Source organism: Staurois parvus, unplaced genomic scaffold (assembly GCF_062004578.1).
Source record: "Staurois parvus isolate SC_StPar_1 unplaced genomic scaffold, SC_StPar_1.0 ptg002113l, whole genome shotgun sequence".
In the NCBI taxonomy this organism is placed as follows: Eukaryota; Metazoa; Chordata; class Amphibia; order Anura; family Ranidae; genus Staurois; species Staurois parvus.
The window spans coordinates 4,891,955-4,918,546 of record NW_028319909.1 but is presented as its reverse complement, the minus strand read 5'-3'; the positions used below and the strand labels follow the sequence as shown (position 1 = coordinate 4,918,546).

General features: G+C 42.0%; 1 protein-coding gene across 1 annotated transcript in view; it reads right to left on the bottom strand.

The window, feature by feature from the left end:
- Positions 1-1,457: 1,457 nt before the first annotated feature.
- LOC149432767 (uncharacterized) overlaps positions 1,458-26,592 on the bottom strand; it is a 31,642-nt gene continuing 6,507 nt past the window's right edge. Inside the window, exons 3-11 of the mRNA XM_089665040.1 lie at positions 22,389-22,535; positions 19,902-20,012; positions 18,167-18,394; positions 12,216-12,232; positions 9,638-9,851; positions 7,807-7,923; positions 5,127-5,273; positions 4,353-4,496; positions 1,458-2,221 (exon numbers count right to left, since the gene is read on the bottom strand). Of these exons, the coding sequence (XP_089521166.1) occupies positions 2,028-2,221; positions 4,353-4,496; positions 5,127-5,273; positions 7,807-7,923; positions 9,638-9,851; positions 12,216-12,232; positions 18,167-18,394; positions 19,902-20,012; positions 22,389-22,535 (1,319 nt within the window). The 3' untranslated portion in view covers positions 1,458-2,027. The remainder of the gene's footprint in view (positions 2,222-4,352; positions 4,497-5,126; positions 5,274-7,806; positions 7,924-9,637; positions 9,852-12,215; positions 12,233-18,166; positions 18,395-19,901; positions 20,013-22,388; positions 22,536-26,592) is intronic.

The window sequence follows — 26,592 nt, the reverse complement described above, 5'->3', positions numbered from 1 at the left end:
CCCCCTAATTGATCCCACCAATATATACTCAAACCTGAATTCAACAAAATGGTGACCATCTGCACACAGACACCGACTCCCTGTTGTATGAGTGTGAATGGGATGGGTAAAAGATGGCTTCAGCTCCTGTCCTCCACCTCTAGGGAACTCCTTAGATGTGTTTTGCCTTTTTTGAGGCTTAATCATAGAATTCTCTATGATGAAGCCCCACAAAGGGCGAAACGTGTCTGCGCCTCATGGAGTCAGTGTCTGTGTACAGATGGCCGCCATATTGTTGAAGTCTACTGAAGCCTGACAAGCCGATCCTATCTGTCTTGCAACAGTCTATTCACATGATGAGCAGGCTAATTCAGGTTTGGGGGACATTTTCCATTTTGAACAGAGTGATGCTTTAATTCATACATTCTGGCAATTTAACCACGTGCTGCTCAGCCACAGTAGATTTACTGTGATCGAACGGCAGCTGCAGGCTCAGCAATGTAAATAAATGTTGCAAGTTTGCTTCCGGGTCTGTGGCGCGAATGGGCTGCTGGACCATGCTGCGGTTGGACACAGGATGGTTTCGTGAGCGGGTCACGGGCAATGATTTATAGCTGAGACCTGCTGATCCGCTGTGTCCAATCACAGAACAGAGTCTTGGGCTTACAAACAACACAGCGCTCTGAACACAGAGCAGCGATCCAGCTGTTTCTTCTCCCTGCAAAGCAGGGAGAAAAACAGCCAGATCCATTAGTAAAAGCAGCAGACGTTATACATTGTTAGGCACACAGGTATCCCCTTTATTGCCTCTAGTTTTTAACCCCTTCCCAGCCAATGTCATTAGTACAGTGACAGTGTACAGTATTGATCACTGTATTTGTGTCTCTGATGTCAGGGTCAGTTAGTCAGTTAGCGTACCCCCCAGCCAGCATCAGCTAGTGCCAGATTGCCCGCCATACTATCACAGTCCCACTATAAGTTGCTTATCATCGCCATTACCAGTATGGCTTCAAAGCTACATAAATTTCATTATATATACCATAATTTGTAGATTCTATAACTTTCACACTAACCAATTAATATGCACTTATTGGGTTTATTTTTCTACCAAAGACATGTAGCTGAATACATTTTGGTCTAAATGTATAATGAAAGTTGATTTTTTTTATTTTTATTAAATATGTTTTATAACAGAAAGTTGAAAATATCATTGTTTTTCTAAATTTTCAGTCTTTTTCCGTTTATGTAAAAAAAAAACAGCGGTGATCAAACATCACCAAAAGAAAGCTCTATTTGTGTGAAAAAATGATATAAATTTCATTTGGGTACAGCGTTGTATGACTGAGCAATTGCCAGTTAAAGTGGCTCAGTTCTGAATAGCAAAACATGGCCTGGTCATGAAGGGGGGTAAAACCTTCCAGGGGTCAACTGGTTATTTGGGAAATTACTTTTTTTAAGTGAAATCAAACACAACAACATTTGACAGTCATTTTTTTATTTATTTATTTATTTATGTATTTTTACATATTTTCTTACTATTTCCAGGTTTTATATTTATAAAGACAATAGATTCTACAGTATATAATACAGAAAAAAAAACAGTGATGACAAACAAAGATGACCATTAATTTGACTTCATTCTTCCAAAATGAATACTTTAGTTGTGAGTGGATGCCGGGATAATATATTACCCATCATTTATTTATTTCACTGTTACTGGGGACTGAAGTTTAGAGATTTCTGCATCCAAGTTCCCAACTCCACCCACCAATCCCAACTCCACCCACCAATCATGACTAGTACAAGGAACCACTCCGGATTTTCATTTATATAAAGTGTAAGTTGGGGCAAAATCAACCACAACTTTTTACAAGTCCTCCTCCTGCTAGTTTTCTACATGTTGATCCCGCCAGCAGATCCACATAGTAGGAACTAACAATGGTTTGACAAAGTCTTGGAATTCACATTTAATACATATATTACATCATTGAGCAGCAGAAATATAAATAAAACTCTACAAGGGTGACCACAGACCAGCTTTAGATGTTTCATAATACAGATTTCATCAAAAGAATCAAAACCAGGCTTGGCGCAGAGATGAGACTATACAAGTGAATACTCCGACTCGTGCAGATATAATTGTATGAGGACGTGAAGCTGCTGGAGCTGAAGGATTGGTTGCTAAAGCTACATATGTCCTTTGAGGCACAACCTCTCATAGCCACTTTTACTGGTTGTGTTCCTGCAAAAAAAAAAACAAATCATACATCCTTGAGTTATATGTTAAAAAGACTGTTTTGGAAAGTTACAGATACAATCCATAGACATGGGATGACTGTGGTCTAGTCTTCATAGAGGCTGGATATAAAGATAATGGCATACTAAGGGTTGGAATGTGATGGTAGCTGAGACCATTTAGCTACTGGAGACAACCATCAGCTACAGAAGGCACCAACCAGCTACAGGAAATAATAACTGACTGAACGAGACACTCACTGACTGTGGGAGACACCCTATGAATGTAGAAAACACCCAATGACACTATGAGACCCCCCCCCCCACCCAACTACAGGAGACGCTTGCTCTAGGAGACACCTGCAGACTCTAGGAGATGCCTGCTGACTCAAGGAGACACCCATTGAGTCTAGGAGACACCTGATGACTCTAAAAGCCACCTGCTAACTCTAGTAGGCACCTGTTGACTGTAGGAGAAACCTGCTGACTGTAGGAGACACCTACTGATTGTAGGAGACACCTACTGAATGTAGGAGACACCTGCTGACTCTAAGAGACACCCATTGACTGTAGGAGACACCTGTTGACTCTAGGAGACACCTTCTGTCTGTAGGAGACACCTGCTGACTCTAGGAGACACCCATTAAGTCTCGGGGACACTCACTGACTGTAGGAAACATCTGCTAACTCCAGGAGACACCTGCAGACTGTGGGAGACACCTGTTGACTCTAGGAAACAGCAGCTGACTCTAGAAGACACCCACTGACTCTTGGAGACACCTGCTACATCTAGCAGACATCTGCTAACTCTATAAGACACCCGTTGACTGTAAGAGACACCTTTTGACTCTAGGAGACACCCTCTGACTGTAGGAGACACCTGCTGACTGTAGGAGACACCCACTGATGGTAGGAAACATCTGCTGACTGCAGGAGACACCTACTGACTGTAGGAGACACCTGCTGACTCTAAGAGATACCCATTGACTGTAGAAGACACCTGTTGACTCTAGGAGACACCTTCTGTCTGTGGGAGACACCCGCTGACTCTAGGAGACACCCATTAAGTCTCAGAGATACTCACTGACTGTAAGAGACACCTTCTGACTCTAGGAAACATCTGCTAACTCCAGGAGACACCTGCAGACTGTGGGAGACACCTGTTGACTCTAGGAAACAGCAGCTGACTCTAGAAGACACCCGCTGACTCTTGGAGACACCTGCTACATCTAGCAGACATCTGCTAACTCTATAAGACACCCGTTGACTGTAAGAGACACCTTTTGACTCTAGGAGACACCCGTTGACTGTAGGAGACACCTGCTGACTGTAGGAGACACCTGTTGGCTGTAGGAGACACCCACTGATGGTAGGAAACATCTGCTGACTTTAGGAGATACCTGCTGACTGTAGGAGACACCTACTAACTCTAGGAGACACCCGCTGACTTTGGGAGCCACTCACTAACTCAAAGAGACACCTATTAACTTTTTGAGACCCCTGTTGACTGCAGGAGACACCCGATGACTGTAGGAGATGTCCACTGACTGAAGGAGATATCTGCTGACTGTAGAAGGCATCTGTTGACTCTAGGAGACACCCACTAACTGTAAGAGGCACCTGCTGACTCTAGGAAATGCCTGTTACCTCTAGGAGACACCTGCAGACTGTGGGAGACACCTATGGACTCTAGGAGACAGCCGCTGACTGTAGGAGAAACCTGCTGACTGTAAGAGACATCCCCCAGCTGCAGGAGATACTTACTAACAGTAAAAGACACCCACTGGCTGCAGGAGACATCCACAATGCAAGAGACACTCACAAACTCCATGAGACACCCACAGGCTGCAAGAAAGATCCATCAGCTGTAGGAGGTACCTACTGACCACAGGAGGCACCCACTGGTTGTAGGAGATACTCACTGGTGGAAGACATACAGTACACTTGAAATCTGCAAGGCTAATTAATATTGCTGCCCCCAAGATAAACCTGGCACAGGGGTGTCTGTATAAACATTCCCAATTGGCCATTAGAAATAGGCACCAGCTTCTACAATCAGACCACCATCTCATGTCTACGGGGTAGAACGTAATATTCTTATAATTGTTATAAAAAAAAATTTTTTTCTTTAATGCTACCTGTTATTTGTGTGGTTTGCAGAACACATTTAGTCTCAGATCCACTACAACGAATGGTGTTGGGGGTGTAGCACCAGTCAGAGTTGACCGTAAGGCAGGACCGACAAGTTATTCCATTTGTGCTGTTATCTACATTGTTTGACACTGTTGAAATAAATAAAGAATAAAAGGTTTAAAGTTTTCTGGTGTTGAAACATATCCTCCCCTATCCTAAAAAAAATAATAATATATATACAGTATAAATATATACATATATATATATATATATATATAAAATCTGAAGCTGAAGTAAGAAGCTGATTGGCTACCATGCACAGCTACAGCAGATTCTGAGTGCTCTAGTTTTAGTAAATCCCAAATACTGTATATATATGTATATATATATATATATATATATATATATATATATATATATATATATTTAGATATATTATATATTTATTTATTAAACAATTGTTAACCTTTAACCCTGTCTCAGTGTTTTCAGGAAAAGAGCAGGTAAGTTTGCTAAAGCCCCTGTTATGTATATAAATGAAAATATCTTTTTTTTTTTTTTTAATAAAAGTGGAGTTTTTCATATAGAACTTATTTTTGGTATGTTTAACCTGTGCAAACAGTAGCAATTCAAGAAAAAATGTTAAACATGAGAGCTCACAAGCAAAGATAACATTTTTTTTAATAAACTAATAGTGATCCCCTGATTTTCTCTGCCCTGGACAGCTATCCATATTTCCCTCCCATTGTTATGCCTCCATTTTTTGAAGTGACACTTACATTTTGGCATCTCTGGATCACAACCATCACTGGAACAACAAGACATGCCAACCTGTACCGTACCATTGGGAACTGTCATACTTCCAGATATGTTACACTGATCTGGGGGTAAGCACATTCTGTACACTATGAGAGTGCTTGTTCCACCTGAGGAAAGGAGGAAGGGATGGTTAGATCATACTAAAAAATAAATAATATAAACAACAACAAAAATTGCATGTTAATACATATCTAAGCCCAAGAACAAGAAAAGAATAAAGAATAATAATAATAATAGCAATAATAATAAATATTATTTATTACTACTACTACTACTAATAATAATAATTATGTAAATATTATTATTATTATTAATAAATATGTAATACTACTATTACTACTACCACTAGCACATCTACTGTAATAATAATAATAATTATTATTTTTTATTATTATTATTTATTACTACTACTACTACTAATAATAATAATTATGTAAATATTATTATTATTATTATTATTATTATTAAATATGTAATACTACTATTACTACTACCACTAGCACATCTACTGTAATAATAATAATAATTTTTTATTATTATTATTTATTACTACTACTACTAATAATAATAATAATTATGTAAATATTATTATTATTAAATATGTAATACTACTATTACTACTACCACTAGCACATCTAATAATAATAATTATTTTTATTTTTTAATATTATTATTATTATTTATGACTACTACTACTATTAGGATTTATTACTATTATGCTACTATTACTACGACCACTACAGCTACGACTACTTATAATAATATTATAATTAATTAATAATAATGATTATTATTATTATTATTATTTAAATATTATTATTAGAACTAATACTACTAATAATTATTAGTATTTAATGCTACTACTACAAGTACTACTGCCACTGCAACAGAGGCACCAGCTACGCGACACCTAAAATTTGCCTTCTTAAAACCCAGTAAGCTCTGACATACTAGCAGCGCATGCAGTGAATGATGAAAGTGGGGCTTTCCACCTGTTAGTTAGGTGTCTCATCACACAGTAGAAGCAAAAGCGTGTTACATCACTTCCGCTCTCAAAACAGAACATGTTGTCACTTTAATACATGCAAATCATGTGTTTCCATATTTTTGTCCACCCCCTGTGTGTGTGTGTATATATATTGCCAAAAGTATTGGCCCCACCCTCCAAATCATGTGATTCAGGTGCTCCAATCCCCTCCATGGACACAGGTGTATACAATCAAGCCCCTAGGCATGCAGACTGCTTCTACAAACATTGGTGAAAGAATGGGTCACTCTCAGGAGCTCAATGACTCCAAGCGTGGTCCCGTGATAGGTGGCCACCTGGGCAATAAGTCCATTCGTGACATTTCCTGGCTACTAAATATTCCACGCTCAACTGTTAGTGGGATTATAACAAAGTGGAAGCAACTGGGAACAACAGCAACTCAGCCACCAAGTGGTAGGCCATGTCACATGACAGAGCGGGGTCAGCGCATGCTGAAGCGCCCAGTGCGTAGAAGTCACCAACTGTCTGCAGAGTCAATAGCTAAAGACCTGCAAACTTGGTGTGGCCTTCAGATGAGCCCAACAACAGTGCATAGAGAGCTTCATGGAATGGGTTTCCATGGCCGAGCAGCTGCATCCAAGCCTTCCATCACCAAGTGCAATGCAAAGTGTCAGATACCGTGGTGTAAAGCATGCCGCCACTGTACTCTAGAGAAGTGGAGACGTGTTCTTTGGAGTGACCAATCACACTTCTTTGTCTGGCAATCCAATGGATGTGTCTGGGTTTGGCGGTTGCCAGGAGAACGGTTCTTGCCTGACTGCATTGTGCCAAGTGTAATGTTTGGTGGAGGGGGGATTATGGTGTGGGGTTGTTTTTCAGCGGTTGGGCTTGGCCCCCTAGTTCCAGGGAAGGGAACTCTTAAGGTGACATTTTGGACAATTTCATGCTCCCAACTTTGTGGGATGAGTTTGGGGATGGCCCCTTCCTGTTCCAACATGACTGCGCACCAGTGCACAAAGCAAGGTCCATAAAGACATGGAGGAGCCAGTTTGGGGTGGAGGAACTTGACTGTCCTGCACAGAGTCCTGACCTCAACCCCATAGAACACCTTTGGGATGAATTAGAGCGGAGACTGCGAGCCAGGCCTCCTCCCCCGACATCAGTGCCTGACCTGACAAATGTGCTTCTGGAAGAATGGTCCAACCTTCCCATAGACACCCTCCTAAACCTTGTGGACGGCCTTCCCAGAAGAGTTGAGGCTGTTATAGCTGCAAAGGGCGGGGCCAACTCAATATTAAACCCTACGGACTAAGACTGGGGGGCCATTAAAGGTCATGTGTGTGGAAAGGGCGGGGCCAACTCAATATTGAACCCTACGGACTAAGACTGGGGGGCCATTAAAGGTCATGTGTGTGGAAAGGGCGGGGCCAACTCAATATTGAACCCTACGGACTAAGACTGGGAGGCCATTAAAGGTCATGTGTGTGGAAAGGCCGGCCGACCAATACTTTTGGCAATGTAGTGTATATATATGTAAATACATATATATATATATATATATATATATATATTTTTTTTTTTTTTTTTTAATTAAATAACAACTTACTCTTGTAAAAGAAATCATTTGAGGTGAACAGAATATAATAACCTACCTATGGTCATGTTGGTGTGCTTCATTCCACAGACGTAATTTGTAGGACAGAGGATGTTTACCCCGGAGCAGGACGTTTTATCTGCAGACACGCACAACTGACAGGAAATAGAATGCCCTAAAAATAAAATAAATAAAAAAAAAAAAATAAGCATAAAACGATTTAAAATGAAGCCAATTTGTTTTGCAAAGTTCAGTTATAATGTATCAGAAGAACAGGGCCAATCCCACGATGTGAAAATAGGTGAGTGGAATTCACATTTGATATGTTCATCCCAGGGGCGGACTGACAACTCATGGGGCCCCCGGGCAATAGGGGATCATGGGGTCCCTGTGTCCTTGCCCAAACTCAAAAAAGCCTATGAAAAAGGTACCAGGGGCATCTCATGGGGCCCCCTACTGACCCCGGGCCCACGGGCAGCGGCTGAATTTCCAAATGGTCAGTCGGCCCCTTGTTCATCGTGCTACCGCCCCCCTCTAGAGGATTCTTCAGCTGAATTGTTTTTGGTATTTATATTTCTTATAGACAAACTTTTCCTCCCCCCCCCCCCCACCACTTTCACATCTTACAACAGAAATATTGGGGGGGGGGGATTATTCATAGAGCGGATGACATTTTTTCTGACAAAGCTTTGCGTATTGTTGTTTTATGCACCTGTAGATCAGGGGCGGACTGACCATTTGGAAACTCGGGCACTGCCCGAGGGCCCGGGGTCAGTAGGGGCCCCATGAGATGCCCCTGGTACCTTTTTCATAGGCTTTTTTGAGTTTGGGCAAGGACACAGGGGCCCCATGATCCCCTATTGCCCGGGGGCCCCATGAGTTGTCAGTCTGCCCCTGATACTGTGTATTCTTAACATCTGTCATTAATATTTTACATAAAAAGATTTGTTATCGCTGATATTTTTTTATCTCTTGTTGCTGATCTCCTACAGCCTCTTTGCATCCACTTCGTGTCTACATCGGTAACAGTTCTCTGACATTCTAGATTCATGAGCATTCAACATAAAATAAATTAAAAAAATATTAAATAAAATAAAAACACAGCAAACCACAATGCACTGTAATGTTAAGTTTAGATGTATGGTTGGGGGGGTGGCTGGAAAAATGCGCGTCTGAGCTGAGTTTTTGACAGCCCCCAACTGCCTCCCCTTACGCTTCAATGGCAGTGGATGGGGGTGTGGATTCTTCGATTTAATTCTGCTGCAAAAACAAAACAAATTTGTTGCCGAACCTGACTGGTTCAAGTGAATGGGGAAGTGCTGCAAATGCTTCACAATTACGTGCAGTCGTGGCACATTTGTAGGCAAAAATGGGGTCAAAACAGGTCCTGAGAAGATAACCAATTTACTCCTCGCCAGGGGTGGACTGACCATTTGGAAACTCAGGCACTGCCCGAGGGCCCGGGGTCAGTAGGGGGCCCCATGAGATGCCCCTGGTACCTTTTTCATAGGCTTTTTTGAGTTCGGGCAAGGACACAGGGGCCCCATGATCCCCAATTGCCCGGGGGCCCCATGAGTTGTCAGTCCACCCTTGCTCCTCGCTGCCTATCAATCGCCTCTGAAAAGTGTTCCGAACGCGGATTTAGCTGTATACGTATGTGTTTTGTGTGACGCTGTGTTGCGCTCCACTATTCACAATGAATGGCAGAGCGACGCTCCACAACGCATTTTTCAGATGCATCGCGGGAATATGCAGTAATGCTGAGAGTCTCAGTAGTTCTTACACTTCCAAAGCTGCCTGAGAAGATAAGAGGCGATGAAACTGGCTTAGTTTTTCCTATATAGCCAATCAAATCTCATCAAATCTTTGCCAAAAAAAGTCCCACATACCTGTAGCAGTAAGCATTGATAGAACATAGAGGACTCCGAAAAGGGCCATCGTAGTAGAAGTCGTCCTAGAACTGCAGATCGATGGAAGATGTATGGAATGTCTGAAACAAAGTCTGTAAAGCTGAACTGGGTGTGAGAGAGACAGTGACGGCAACAGGAGGAGTGGAGGAGGAACATTGGAACAAGGTGTAACTTTACTAAAGGGAGGGGTGACCTGCAAGAGGCCCCAGGGTGACCTCATCAATGACACCTAGGATGATGTCACTCTGATGTTCTTGTAGAGACAATCCCTCCTATATCTATAGAAATCTATCTGTCTATCTGTCTGTCTGTCTGTCTGTCTGTCTGTCTGTCTGTCTGTCTGTCTGTCTATCTATCTATCTATCTATCTATCTATTATCTATCTATCTATCTATCTATCTATCTATCTATCTATTATCTATCTATTATCTATCTATCTATCTATCTATCTATCTATCTATCTACCTATCTATTATCTATCTATCTATCTACCTATCTATTATCTATTATCTATCTATCTATCTATCTATCTATCTATCTATCTATCTATCTATCTATCTATCTAATATCTATCTATCTATCTATCTACCTATCTATTATCTATCTATTATCTATCTATCTATCTATTATCTATCTATCTATCTATTATCTATCTATCTATCTATTATCTATCTATCTATTATCTATCTATCTATCTATCTATCTATCTATCTATCTATCTATCTATCTATCTAATATCTATCTATCTATCTATCTATCTATCTATCTATCTATCTATCTATCTAATATCTATCTATCTATCTATCTATTATCTATCTATCTATCTATCTATCTATCTATCTATCTATCTATCTATCTAATATCTATCTATCTATCTATCTATCTATCTATCTATCTATCTATCTATCTATTATCTATCTATCTATCTATCTATCTATCTATTATCTATCTATCTATGACCTCATCAATGACACCTAGGATGATGTCACTCTGATGTTCTTGTAGAGAGAATCCCTCCTATATCTATAGAAATCTATCTATCGCATATCTATCTATCTATCTATCTATTATCTATCTATCTATCTATCTATCTATCTATCTATCTATCTATCTATCGCATATCTTTCTATCTATCTATCTATCTATCTATCTATCTATCTATCTATTATCTATCTATCTATCTATCATCTATCTATCTATCTATCTATCTATCTATCTATCTATCTATCGCATATCTATCTATCTATCTATCGCATATCTATCTATCTATCTATCTATCTATCTATCTATCTATCTATCTATCTATCTATCTCTAACAAAGAAGTAAAGTGTTACTAAACCCACAACTGTACAATCAGTCTGTAGATGCAGTAAAGCATGCTTGTTATACTCACTGTGGAACCTAAGGGGTTAATCCTCTGCAATGTGTAAAAATTATGTTTGATCCCGACTCTCTGATCCTCCCCTTCTTCCAGTGCCCCCCTCTAATTCTTCTTAAAAGACAAGATTTGATCACCTGTGCATTTTTTATTTGTGATATAAACAAAAAAAGACCGGCAAGTTTGAAAAAAAAAACTGTTTTTCTGACCTCTTTGCTATTAAATATGTCCAGTAAAAAGATTTAAAAAATCAAATTTCGTCATAAATTTAGGCCAAAATGTATTATGCTCCATGTCTTTGCTAAAAAAAAATCCCAATATGTCTAATTTAATTGGTTTAAGTGAAAATTATAGCATCTACAAATGGCAGTATATATACTGGAATTTTTTGTTATACTAGTAATGGCGGCGATCAGCAACTTATAGCGGGACTGCGGCGGGCATTCTGACACTGGGGGGGGTGGGAACTGACTAACTGCTACTGACATCCTCAGTGACACCAATACAGTGATCAGTGCTAATCAAAATCACGGACACTGTACTAATGGCACTGGGTAGGAAGGGGTTAACATCTGGGGCGATCAAAGGGTTAACTGTGTGCTGTATCACATTATGTGTATGTAAGCACACTGCTTTGTATGTAGTGTCAGAATGTCCGCCGCAGTCCCGCTATAAGTTGCTGATCGCCGCCATTACTAGTAAAAAAAAACGAAAATCCCAGTATCTATACTGCCATTTATAAACGCTATAACTTTCACGTAAACCAATTAATTTACACGCATTGGGATTTTCTTTTAGCAAAGATATGGAGCAGAATACATTTGGGCCTAAATTTATGACTAAATTAGATTTTTTTTTTTTTTTTTACTGGACATGTTTAATAGCAAAAAAGTAAAAAATATTTTTTTTTCCTCAAAATTGTCAATCTTTTTTTGTTTATAGCACAGAAAATAAAAAACACAGAGGCGATCAGATACCACCAAAAGAAAGCTCTGTTTGTGGGGAAAAAAAGGACTTAAATTTCATTTGGGTGCAGCGTTGCATGACCGCACAATTGTCAGTTAAAGTAACACAGCGCCGTATCCCAAAAAAGGGTCTGGTCAAGAAGGGGGGGGGTAAATCCTCTGGAGGGCGAGGGGTTAATCACTTGCCGAGCCCCAACCATAAAGTACCTATACCTGGCTTTGTTCCAGGTCTGCATACACATTCGCAAGCACACCCAGAAATTTGAGCTGCCTTTCGCTGCAGCACAAGCCGATTAGCTGGTCCTAGCCGATGATTTATGGCCGAGACCTGCTGATCGGCTAAGGGAATGACAAAAGAGAGCTCTGTGTTCTTAAACAACACAGGATGCTTTACAGACAGCAGAGAAGTGCAAAGCAGGGAGTAAAAAACCGGCACATTGCTTAGTAAAATCACAAACGCATAGTAAACATTGGTAGGCACCAGGGGCGGACTGACAACTCATGGGGCCCCTGGGCAATAGGGGATCATGGGGCTCCTATGTCCTTGCCCACACTCAAAGCACACCCAAAAAAAGCCTATATACAGTTGCAAGAAAAAGTATGTGAACCCCTTGGGATTACGTGGAGTTTTGCATGAATTGGGCATAAAATGTGCTCTGAACGTCATCTAAGTCACAACAATAGAAGAACACAGTCTGCTGAACATAATACTACACAAACATTAGATGTTGCCATGGTTTAATTGCACATAACATGTAAACATTCACAGTGCAGGGAGGAAAAAGTATGTGAGTCCCTAGCTTAATGACTTCTCCCAGAGCTAATTGGAGCCAGGAGTGAGCCAACCTTGACTCCAATCAGTGTGATGATATTGGATGTGTTGCTGACAGCTGTCCTGCCCTTAAAAAACACACACCTGTTTTGGGTTTACTGGTTTCAAGAAGCACTCTCTGATGTGAACCATGCCTCGCAGAAAAGAGCTCTCAGAAGACCTATGATCAAGAATTGTTGACTTGCATGAAGCTGGAAAGGGTTACAAAAGTATCTCCAAAAGCCTTGATGTTCATGTGTCCACGGTAAGACAGACTGTCTACAAATGGAGAAAGTTTAGCACTGTTGCTACTCTCCCTAGGCATGGTCGTCCTGTAAAAATGACTGGAAGAGCACAGCGCAGAATGCTGCATGAGGTAAAGAAGAATCCCAGAGTGTCAGCTAAAGACCTACAGAAATCTCTGGCACATGCTAACATTTTTGTTGACACATCTACAATAAGGAAAACATTAAACAAGAATGGAGTAGATGGGAGGACACCACGGAGGAAGCCATTGCTGTCCAAAAAGAATATTGTAGCACGTTTGAAGTTTGCAAAAGAGCACCTGGATGTTCCACAGCACTACTGGCAGAATATACTGTGGACAGATGAAACCAAGATTGAGTTGTTTGGGAAGAACACACAACACTATGTGTGGAGAAAAAAAGGCACAGCACACCAACATCAAAACATCATCCCCACTGTGAAACATAGCGGAGGGAGCATCATGGTTTGGGGCTGCTTTGCTGCCTCAGGGCCTGGACGGATTGTTGTCATTGATGGGAAAATGAATTCCAGAGTTTATCAAGACATTTTGGCAGGAAAACGTACGACCATCTGTCCGCCAACTGAAGCTCCGCAGAGGATGGGTGATGCAACAGGACAATGACCCAAAGCATACAAGTAATTCAACAAAACAATGGCTGCAACAGCACAGAATATACCTTCTGGAGAGTCCTGACCTCAACCCGATTGAAATGCTGTGGCATGACCTTAAGAGAGCGATTCACACCAGACATCCCAAGAATATTTCTACACTGAAACAATTTTGTGAAGAGGAGTGGTCCAAAATTACTCCAGATCGTTGTGCAGGTCTGATCTGCAACTACAGGAAACGTTTGGTTGAGGTTATTCCTGCCAAAGGAGGGTCAATCAGTTATTAAATCAAAGGTTCACATACTTTTTCCTCCCTGCACTGTGAATGTTTACATGTTTTGTGCAATTAAACCATGGCAACATCTAATGTTTGTGTAGTATTATGTTCAGCAGACTGTGTTCTTCTATTGTTGTGACTTAGATGACGTTCAGAGCACATTTTATGCCCAATTCATGCAAAACTCCACGTAATCCCAAGGGGTTCACATACTTTTTCTTGCAACTGTATATAAGCCAATGAAATGTACTAGGGGCATTTCATGGGGCCCTCTACTGATCCTGGGCCCTCGGGCAGTGCCTGAGTGCTTGAATAGTCAGTCCGCCCCCAGTAGGCACACAGTTAACCCCTTAATTGCCACTAAATGTTAACCCCTTCTCAACCAGTATCATTAGTACAGTGATGGTGTATAATATTCGCACTGACCGCTGGTACACATTAGTGTGGACCGCGCGGCCTGCATTACCGCAGACACGGCAGTCCATTGATTTGCGTTGCACCAAAAATGCATCCGCACGAAAACCGCATTGGTCATTTCAACTGTGCTGTTTCCATACGGTTCTCACACCTCCGATCATGCTGCGGGATTAGATGCAAGGGAGTGCCACTCAAAATGAACAGCACCCCCCCTGCGTTTCGCAAGAGAAATGCGATGCAGCTGTGTGTGGTTGTGGGTGCTGGAATCGCATGGAATCCCGCACCCGCAACCAGCCCGCAGCATGTGGGCTTGTGTGAACCTAGCCTTATGCAGGCCATAGACGGGTCGAAAACCGGCCTTTTTTTTATAGAGAAAAAAAAGAAAAATCGGTCATTCGATCGGCCGATGTTACCACCAACGGTAAAAAAAATGGCCGATCTTCGTCCCGTCTACGGCCGGCATTTAATTTCTTCTGTCCCATGCAGAGAGCTCAGCTATTATATTTGACATGAAAAAGTCTTGTGGTTGCAACAATGTATCAATTTGTATCCATTTCGGATACAGATGTTTTTATTCGGATACAAATAGATACATTGTTGCAACCGCAATACTTTTTATAATATAATAGCAGACTGAAATTCTTCTTCTTTTTCTTCTTCTTTTTCTGCTTCTTGCAGGTCACAGCTTATGCGTAGGTTTTTTATCGGTAAAATGATCGGACGATTTGCCCATCATTGGCAGGAAAATCGGCCGATCGTCAAAATCGGCCGCAAATTTTCCAACTTTACCGATAAAAAAAAAGTGCCAAAACCCCAAAAAACAGCCGACCAATTATACCCACTAACGGTGCGAAAATCGGCCGATTCTCGACCCATCTATGGCCTGCATAAGTTAGTCAGTTAGTGTCAGATTGCCTCCCGCACTATCACAGGCCCACTATAAGTCGCTCATCATCGCCATTACCAGTGAAAAAAAAAAATTCCAGTATATATCCCATAGTTTGTAGGTGTTATAACTTTCACACAAACCAGTTTGTTTACACTTATTGAGATTTTTGTTTTTTTTAAATCAAAGACATGCAGCATGTACATTTTGGCCTAAATATATGAAAACATTTGATTTTTAACATTTTTTAATCGGTATGTTTTTTAGCAGAAAGTAGAAAATAGACCCCCAGTGACAATTTATTCCCCAGCAACAATATATGCCCTCAGTGACAATAGACCCCCCAGCAACAATAGACTCCCAGTGACAATTTATTCCCCAGCAACAATAGATGCCCTCAGTGACAAAAGACCCCCCAGCAACAATAGACCACCCCAGTGACAGTAAATCCTCCCAGCAACATTAGATTCCCCATCAACAATAGACCCCCATGACAATTGATCCCCCATCAACAATATACCACTCAATGACAAAATATACCCCCATCAACAATATACCACTCAATGACAACAGATCCCCCCATCAACAATATACCACTCAATGACAACAGATCCCCCCATCAACAATATACCACTCAATGACAACAGATCCCCCCATCAACAATATACCACTCAATGACAACAGATCCCCCCATCAACAATATACCACTCAATGACAACAGATCCCCCCATCAACAATATACCACTCAATGACAACAGATCCCCCCATCAACAATATACCACTCAATGGACAACAGATCCCCCCATCAACAATATACCACTCAATGACAACAGATCCCCCATCAACAATATGCCACTCAATGACAACAGATCACCCCATCAACAATATACCACTCAATGACAACAGATCCCCCCATCAACAATATACCACTCAATGACAACAGATCCCCCCAGTTTCATTAGTTCCCACTAGCAACAATAGACCACCACAGTGAAAATAGATCCCCACAGTCACAATATATCCACCCAGCAACCTTACATCCCCCCTGCAACATTAGATCCCCCTAAGCAAGTATAGATCCTCCCAGCAACAACAGTGCACCCCAGAAACAATAGACCTTCCAGCAGCCAGCATGAATAATACCTCCGGCAGCCAGCAACAGTAGATCCCTCCCTCAACATAGATCCCTCCCAGCAACAATTGACCCTTCCAGCAATAATAGATTCCCCGCCTGCAACAACAGACCTCCCTGCAATAATAGACACCCTTCCATTTGCAATAGATCCCCCAGCACCCAGCATCAAAGGACCCCAGCACCCCATCCACAACTCAACACCACTTGCCATTACATATATTCAGTGCTGGAGGTGCTGGAACTGCATTCCCCCACGATTCTGCTGAAAAAAAGCCCCGGGATACACCAGCAGTGAGATCTGTCCACCGGGACCACATAAGTGTTCATAGCCATTGTGTGTTCCAGCACCTTGTGTTGACCATAATAATGGGAGTCCTTCAATAATGGGCACAGCAGGAGTGTGGACCCAAACAAAGTCCCTGAGAGATGGGCCTCATGCACATTGGCACTAAGACAGTACAGTGCTTGTGGAACAAGGTCACCAAATAGACATTTATTTATTTCAGGTACTTATATAGCGCCATCAATTTATGCAGCACTTTACATATATATTGTACATTCACATCAGTCCCTAACCCTCAAGGGGCGTACAATCTAAGGTCCCTAACCCTCAAGGGGCGTACAATCTAAGGTCCCTAACCCTCAAGGGGCGTACAATCTAAGGTCCCTAACCCTCAAGGGGCGTACAATCTAAGGTCCCTAACCCTCAAGGGGCGTACAATCTAAGGTCCCTAACCCTCAAGGGGTGTACAATCTAAGGTCCCTAACCCTCAAGGGGCGTACAATCTAAGGTCCCCAACCCTCAAGGGGCATACAATCCAAGGTCCCCAACCCTCAAGGGGCGTACAATCTAAGGTCCCTAACCCTCAAGGGGTGTACAATCTAAGGTCCCTAACCCTCAAGGGGCATACAATCTAAGGTCCCTAACCCTCAAGGGGCGTACAATCTAAGGTCCCTAACCCTCAAGGGGTGTACAATCTAAGGTCCCTAACCCTCAAGGGGCGTACAATCTAAGGTCCCTAACCCTCAAGGGGTGTACAATCTAAGGTCCCTAACTCACATTCATACATACACATACTAGGGACAATTTAGACAGGAGCCAATTCACCTACCAGCATGTCTTTGGAGTGTGGTAGGTAACCCGAGGCACCCTTGAAAATTGTGGACAGTCCTCGAGGCACCCCATTCTAAAATGTGAAAAACTGTTCTAATAGTTTTATATAATCCAGCAACATCCACACACATAGGACACCCAACATTAGAGGTGGTTTATTCTTCCAAAGCAAATACACTTTTGCCCACTGGTACTGACTAGTATTCCATTGTTTCTCTTCCCCCTCAGTTTTTCTTCATCACTGAGCTAATGTGACCCCAGCACTGATAGAGAGGGGCAGGGAGGGTCAAACTAGGATGCTGTGCAGGCAGCTGACATCCTCCTCATCAACTGATGACGTCATTGGTTGTCAGGACGCCGGCAGCTAGAAGGTTGCGCACAAAGGTGCACAATGAAAACCTATGACTTTGTGTACCTCAAAGGTAGGCTTGTTCCACCCGCTGGCTTGAATACACGTTTTGGGCCATTTTTTTATACATTTTGCCAAGGCACCCCTGAAGAAACCTCAAAGGAACCCCAGGGTGTCTGGGCACCCTCATTGAGAAAGGCTGCTCTGGAATTTCAGGTATCATATAGTAGAGTAAAATCCCAAATACAGTTCCAGAAAGGACAGTGTTGACTTTATTTTTTTCTCAGAAAATTACAAACCATTTGTTAAAATAACAAACAGGAAGATAATAGGAGTGGCTGCAGTAGTAGTAGTTGCAGCATTCTTCTTGATAGTTGTACTGGAAATAGTAGGTGAGTTAGAAGGCTCATTGGAGCAGGTATATGTGATTTTTTTAGTCACCACTCCGGAGACAGAAGATGTATTTCTCATGTTGCAGTAACCTATAGAGGCACAACCTCTTTCAGATGAATACAAAGTCTGCGATCCTGTAAAAGACAGAGAGAATGATAATGTAATTATTTTTGTAAAAGGCATGGCTACTTTTCACTTTAATCTAAACTCCAGGCAGATATAAAAGACACAAATTTTCTCTCTATTCATGAACACATCATTTTTTTTTTTTTTTTAAACCAAGCATTGAATGTGTTTGGATTTGACATGATAGCATCCTCCTACTCTGTACGGCATCACTCAGAAGGGGAGAGGGAGTAGCAGTACTAGGAACCAATTAGGCGTTGAAACCAAAACATTGGGACTGGACTGAACAGATGACGCTGTGAGGATTCTTGGTGTGGCTACCTGTTAACCACTTCCAGTCCGGACACTTTTACCCCCTTCCTGTCCAGGGCAATTTTTAGCTTTCAGCGCTATCACACTTTGAATGACAATTGCGCGGTCATGCAACACTGTACCCATATGAATTTGTTACCATTTTTTTGAGACAGATAAAGCTTTATTTTGGTGGTATTTATTCACCGCTGGGATTTTGATTTTTTTTACTATGTAAATGAAAAAGTCCAAAAATTTTGAAAAAAAGTGTTTTTTTTAATAAAATTTTGCAAATAAATAATATTTCATCATAAATCTTGGCCAAAATTTATTCCGCAATTTTTTTAGTAAAAAAAAAAATCCAAATTAGTTTATAACCAAAAATTATAATTTTTAAACATTTTTTTTTACATTTTTATTTTATTTTTTTATAATATTATTTTTAATTTTTATTTTTATATACTGTCACCCTAGCAGTACAGTGTCACCATGGTGACACTGTACTACTTGTGGGGAGTGATGAAGATTTTTATTTTTTTTTACACTGATTGCTTTTACACCCATATAGGATGTAAAAGCAATCATTTCTCTTTCTCTCTGTCTGAATTCTTGCAGTCATTGAGAATTACTGAGTGAGCTGTGAGTGGTCACAGCTTGTCACATGGTACAAGGCTGTTGTGAATAGCCTTGTACCATGTGACCTCTGTGATCATTTACAGATTTCACACGTAGTAAGCAATGATGTCACAAGTGACATCTTGCTTACTACTTTGCGTGTGATCACTGATTCGCCAATCAGTGATCACATGATCGGGACCTCGTACAGAGGTCCCGTCCGACGATCGGTGTTTCACTGTGTCCGGAGGACACAGCGGGCACCGGATCGTGGTGGTGCGCGCTCCCAGGGCAGGGTTTATGAACGGCAACCCGCCCCTGGACTGCCACCGCCTGCCGTTTATAAACAGCAGGTGGACGGCAAGAGGTTAATGTCTGTAGTGTGGGGGGGGGGGGGTGTTATGTGGGAAGACAATGTTGAGACTGCACACCCTGTTATTCCAGTGCTCCTACATTTTGTGGAAATATCCCAATTTTTTCCCCAAAAAATTTTGGTGAGAATGCTTCCAATTTCACTTATTGCTGATGAGGATGAAAAACAAAACTCCAGGCAATTGCATTGTGTCTCTGCATATATTTTAGATTGTCCGGAGAGTGACATTAACTTACCTGTAGACTGTATCTGTGATTTCAGAAAACATTCGGTCTCCTCTCCGGTACACTGCATCTTGTCGCCGGTACAGTACGGTACGGTATTAGCTTGGGAACTTGTGTTCGGTACTTAAAACAAAAAATCAGAAAAGGAGAAAGATCAGTTGATACATAATTGCCTTTCTGTAGTCAGCTTTCAGTTACAGTATGTACCAGGGGCGGACTGACAACTCATCGGGCCCCCGGGCAATAAGGGATCATGGGGCCCCTGTGTCCTTGCCCACACTGAAAAAAGCCTATAAAAAGGTACCAGGGGCATTTCATGGGGCCCCCTACTGACCTTGGGCCCTCGGGCAGTGCCCGAGTGCTCGAATGGTCAGTCCGCCCCTGGTATGTACAGTGTGACTGAAAGATGGTCATGGATGGACTGAAAGACTGTTACCAACTGACATTTAGTAAGCCACCTGTAACAGGAATAGCATGAAAAATGAAACAAGTAAAGAGAAATTCCATGTATGGTAATTTTGAGATAGTTCCATTGGTCCCGCTTGGATCACTTAACGTATGTGCCTTACCTTTGGTTGATCCATGGAGGCTTCCAGGCCCCATGACTTGTTTCGAGGACTTGCCTCTTCCTCAGAGTGGCTCTGAGGAAGAGACAAGTCCTCGAAAACGCGTCAGCCTTTTGGATGTCTAAACTCCCTATTGTGGACTGTTACTCAGCGCGGTGTTGACCCAGCTGTTCTTTATGATGTGCCTTGACTATATTGTCGTTTGTGAGTACAACACCTACTTTATTTTTTATTAAACATTTTTTATGGTAATGCACTATGCCTGTGCGCCCTCTGTTTTTTCTTTCCTCATTCAGTATATTTGGATTTCCCCGGTCCATTTGAGGGCAGCAAGGTGTGCATGTTCCAGGACATTCTTAATGTGGTTGTAGCCTGCATCGAGTCCATCCCCAAGCGCAGGAGCATTTGTGTTTGCTGGTCCCATGACTTGTATCTGGCTTCTGCTTGTGAAGTTGTTCGCTTGGCATGGATACCATTCAGGAAACATGTTCCATTTTCTGATTGGACAAGGTAGAGACATTTGGTGGTGACATAATCTCCTTCTCCGATCTGAAAGCACTTTGCATTCATTGAGACAATGGAGAGTATTCTCTCAATGGCACCTGTACCAAGCAGGCAACTTCCTGTGTTTAGTAAATTTGAGGGCAGCCACTCGACACAGCTAGCAGAGATCACTGTAGTAGATGCCTACCTACAGTGACTTCTCACTTCCAAGGGGATCTTACAGGTATGCCTCATACATACTTACATTGCTTCTAGATGGACCAAAAGAACAATGGAAAAATTGCCATACTTGAAATTCAGCTTTGACCCTTTTGCTTCCAGAGTTTGCGCTTTTTTTCACGTGTAAAAAATTATTTTAGGAATAAAGATTACATAAAATCCCCAAAGAGTAGATATTTTCTGAAAGCAGACACCCAATAAATTTCTTATGCTGCAATATTAGCAGAACAGTTTATGAGTTAGCTCCGCTAAGAGCGAAGCTAACTCGTGTCACTTCCAATTTCTCGTACACACGCGGTGGAATGCAGGAAGCATTCCAGGAACATCCCTGCCTTAAAGCACCCATGATATATTTATGTTGTAAGTGCGATATCTTGTTTTTTTTATCTACTAATAAATGGTTTTATACTATGGAAGCTTCCCTTTTCTAAATTTACTTATGGTCCCTACAGAGGGGAAGAGGAATCTGCATTAGTTGATTGTGGAGTTCAGACATTACCTTCCTCCACAGGTGCAGCTCTGCTGATGAATGGGAAGAGAAGGGATGGAACTCCACAGTGATCAGCAGCCACCAGCTGGCTTGCAGTAAGGGACTGAGCCTGAGAGGAACACTGGAAGGAGCTGCAGCTCAGCTGCTACAATGACCCCAGACACCCGGCATCTTCCTTTGTCACTTCTTCCTCCCCCCTCTGCCTCCCCTCCCCTTAGCTGAAGGATCAGTCATGACAAGGCGGCATCCCACACAGAGAGAGTGCCGGCCTGCGCTATGCCCAGGTGCCCCTACATGGCAGTGAGCCCTAGGTGGCTGCCTAGTTTGCCTAGTGGAAGCACCAACCCTGGGTGTCAAACATGCTGGATACCAGGGGCGGACTGACAACTCATGGGGCCCCCGGGCAATAGGGGATCATGGGGCCCCTGTGTCCTTGCCCAAACTCAAAGACGCCTATGAAAAAAGGTAACAGGGGTATCTCATGGGGGCCCCCTACTGACCCTGGGCCCTCGGGCAGTGCCCGAGTTTCTAAATGGTCAGTCCGCCCCTGCTGGGTACACTACATTCTTTATTCTTTTATGCATCATTGTGCCGTGAGCTGTAGATGTAATGGTTTAGTAGGGGTTCCCCAAGACAGGAAAATCATTTCAAGGATGCTTCTGTATTAAAAATGTTGCTACACAGTGTAATCTTTTGGACAAACATTCTTCTTCTACTTACATTGGGGCGCTGCTGGAGTGCAGTAATCCGTGGTACAGCACGTGGTGGCTATCCTGATTGTCTCAACTCTACCCGTGTAGGATCCAGTGACATCACATTCTTCTTGTGGTGCACAATATCTCTTAAATTGTTGGAAGATAATTAATCCTGCAACAAATTTATGGAAATAAATTCTTACAATGTTTTGTTCTTTAAAGGCATAAGGTGCGAGACCCGAGAAAGACCCTCATATTCTTTACATAAAGATTCCTAATGCTGCACTAAGCCCTTGAGTTCTAGTTTATGAAAAGAGACACTATCACCTTACACCATAAAATAACTGAGTTCTAAAACATATCAATTAAAGTGTTATTAACCACTTGAGCTCCTGAGGATTTACCCCCCTTAATGACCACGCCTCTTTTTGCTACTCTGCGCTGCACTAATGCAACTGATAATTGCGCGGTCATGCAATGCTGCACCCAAACAAAATTTACGCCCTTTTTTTCACACAAATAGAGCTTTCTTTCGGTGTAATTTGATCACCTGTGCGCTTTTTATTTTTCACGCTATAAACAAAAAAACGCCAAAAAGTTTGAAGAAAAACAATATTTTTTATTTTCAGCTATAAAAAATATATAGTAAACTCAAAGTTGGTTATAAATTTAGGCCAAAATGTATTCTACTCCATGTTTTTGGTAAAAAAAATCCCAATGAGTGTATATTGATTGGTTTGTGTGGAAGTTATAGCGTCTACAAACTATGGTATAGATACTGCAATTTGCGCCATTTTTCTGCTATACAGCGCTGCGCTAGTTTAACGGACAATTGCGCGGTCATGCAATATGGTACATAAATGAAATTTACATCCTTTTTTTTCCCCACAAATTTAGCTTTCTTTCGGTGGTATTTGATTGCCTATGCGTTTTTTTTTTTTGCGCTATAAAAAAAAAGGCTGACAATTTTGAGGAAAAAAAAACAATATTTTGGACTTTTTGCTATAAAACATGTCCAGTAAAAAAAAATAAAAAAATAAAATTTTGTCATAAATTTAGGCCAAAATGCATTCTGCGACATGTCTTTGCTAAAAAAAACCCAATACGTGTAAATTAATTGGTTTACGTGAAAGTTATAGCGTTTACAAATGGCGGGAAAGATACTGGGATTTTTAGGGTTTTTTTTTTATACTAATAATGGCGGCGATCAGCGAATTATGGCGGTGTTCAGGGACTTTTGGCAGCGACCAGCGACTTATGGCAGGACTGCGGGACTGCGGCGGACATTCTGACATTGGGGGGTACTGACTTGGGGTCACTGACATCACCAAAAACACTAATACAGTGATCAGTGCAAAAAAAAAAAAACTGACACTGTACTAATGGCACTGGGGAGGAAGGGGTTAACTTTATTTAGCAGGGAAGGGTTATAGGAGTGAGGGGAGTGTTTTACTAGGGGGCGGGGTGTGTACTGGGCGGGACAAGGCTGATCGAGAAAGTGAAACTATTCTTTCTCGATCAGCTCATCCTCGAGCTGACAGAGAGGTGACAGACAGCACAGCTACTGCAGCTGTGCTCTCTGTCACTGTTTACCGCCGATCGCCGGGACATAGCCGCTAATGAGCGGCTGTGACCCGGCAACTGACATCTGCGGCGGTGATCCACTGGACAAATAGGGCGGCAGCGCGCCTCGTGCGCTCCCCCTATTTGTTTACAAAACACACGTTTTAAAACGTGGTTTTGCCTTTGAGTGTCGCCCTGCCCCCGTATATGTGCAGTGGCTGGGCGGCATGCGGTTAAACTCTCATTTTTAAGCACTTTCTGCAGCAGATTTAATCACTTAATATTCATCTTCTGCATCTCTAAATCCTTGCTTATGTTTCAGGTTAAGCTGGTGCTGTGACCGCTGCCCCTGGTTTCCTGTTTCAGGGTGGCTCCTTTCTCTTGCAGCCTATGAAGCTACCCTTGTATGCAGCTGCTAGAGCTGTGTCTCCCTATATCGTTTGCAACAATAGAAACACATAGCCCCTCATAGCCTAGGATGGCAAGACAATCCCTTGCTCTTCTCTCCTCCCAAGCTAACAGACTGGATCTAGATGGCACTGTCCACTGTTAACTCGTTCCTATGAAGATTGATAATTCAGGGAAGCAGCACTGGGAGAGCAGGAGCCAGCAGCATGGAAAACTGCTAGTGCTGTCATAAGAATTTTACCAAATAGTTTACTGGGGAATATTTCTTTTATTGTGTTCAATGTGTTAAAGTGGAGCTTCACCCAAAAGGGGAAGTTCTGCTCTTCCTCCTCCTCCCCAGTCCCAGTTTTGACAGGTACCCGCTCCAACTTTCGCTCGGATTTCCAAAAGTTCATCTTCCCCCTCCCTGCCTGCAGTATTCTGGGACTTCACAGGTCCCAGAAGGTTGCAGGACCATTCACAAAGTTCCTGCAGTAAGCCACCGACTGTGAAGCCACAGATAGTCACAGCTGGCTGCCCGCGGTTAAAAAGGCGGTGATGGGGACCAAAGACCGGTGAAGAAACTGGCCCAGTGGAGGACAGTGCTGGACCCTGGGACAGATATGTGGTGGTTTATGAGATAATTTACTCTAAATAATTAGGGCGGTGTCTGATTCCCTTAACCTCCCTAGCGGTCTGATTATTTCTGATTTTTCGTGCTGAAAGCATTACCATTATTTTGCATGGAAATATGTTTTTTTTTTTTATTGTAGGCCTGTTATTTTTAGGAATAACTCACTGAAATCTGTCCGAACAAGAGTCTAGTAAACATTCCGGATATGATAAAACTTGAAACTTGAAATCATAAATTATAATTTAATAAATAATCATAAATAATAATAATATAATAATAATAATAATAATAAATGTAATTCAATAATATAATCAAACCAAAAACACTGAAATTTGAAATATAGCGCCAAGTTCGCACATCACTGAGCAAAGTCGCAGAATCGTTTTCAGTGTCTGATGATGAATTTCCCCCACAAATCATTATGAAATGATTATCAAAACAAGACACAAACAAACTGAATGCTGCATATAAACCTCTATTACTGACAGCCGCTGCAATGACTGTAGATCCAAAAAAGACTGTGAAAAGTTGACTTTTTCCTAGCTTGCAACAAGATGTCAACTATGCCCTTTGACAGCTCCAGATATCTTAGAGACCACCTCTCAAATTCCAAGCCATTAATTTCCGACTCGTGGGGTTCAGATGGAACACCCTGTTCTAAACCAGGAGATCCAAACACCCAAACTGGGAGTGGAATTTGTTGTTCTAGCCTTATCCTCTATACAAGAGGAAACCAAGGCCAGCTCGGCCATTATTGCCCCCACTTCTCATTGTATCTTTAGGAGAAACCTTAGAATTAGAGGGATTGGAGGAAAGATGTGCACTAGTTGAAACCTCCATGGCCTGGAAAGGACATCTTGGCCCAAGGTTTGCGGGTCCCGAATTAGGAAAAGTAGAGAGAAGCTGGAATTTCCTTGCTGACATGATCAGATTCACATCTGGTATTGCCTAGGCTTTTTCTGCAACAATTTTGAATCGAATCCCCATTCGCCGCGATCTACAAAACTCTGACTCAGGCCCGTCTTAACGTTCTCTGTTCCTGGGAGGTATGAAGAAAGAGTAAATTCCCTTCTGCTCAAAGGAAGATTTGACAGGCTACTCTCAGGAGAGACAAGCTTTTGGTGCTTGCTTGACAGGGCAAGTAAGCCACTGTAGTCTGGTTTTCTGAAAGCACCTTCACCACTTTTCCACGTAACAGATACTGGAATGCTATCAGAGTGAATCGGGAAGCTACTAACTCTAGGCAGATAGGAACTCTATACTCTGCCTCTTCTGATGAACTTGAACCTGGTTAGCAAAGCTGTGGGCTCCCCCAACCCAGAGAGGGACACTGCCCTTCCGATTGCACAAAACGATCAGGTTAATAAACGGGCTATCAAACCTGGTATGAGGATCTTCTGGTTCAAAACATGATGATCCCGTTAGTGAAGGACACTGAATTGAAACTTCCTTCTCCAGCATCTGACCCAAGGAACAACTTGGATGGTGGATAACAGAAGGCTCAGGTACTGCATGCACTCTCTTGGAGATAAGCAAGGTCTGCTCATTACTTCCCTCATCTGAGTCTGGATCTTTTAAACTTTCTTCTGGGGGAGAAAGATATAGCAGGAACTGTGTTGATTGCAGTTGACTCTTGATGGTTGAT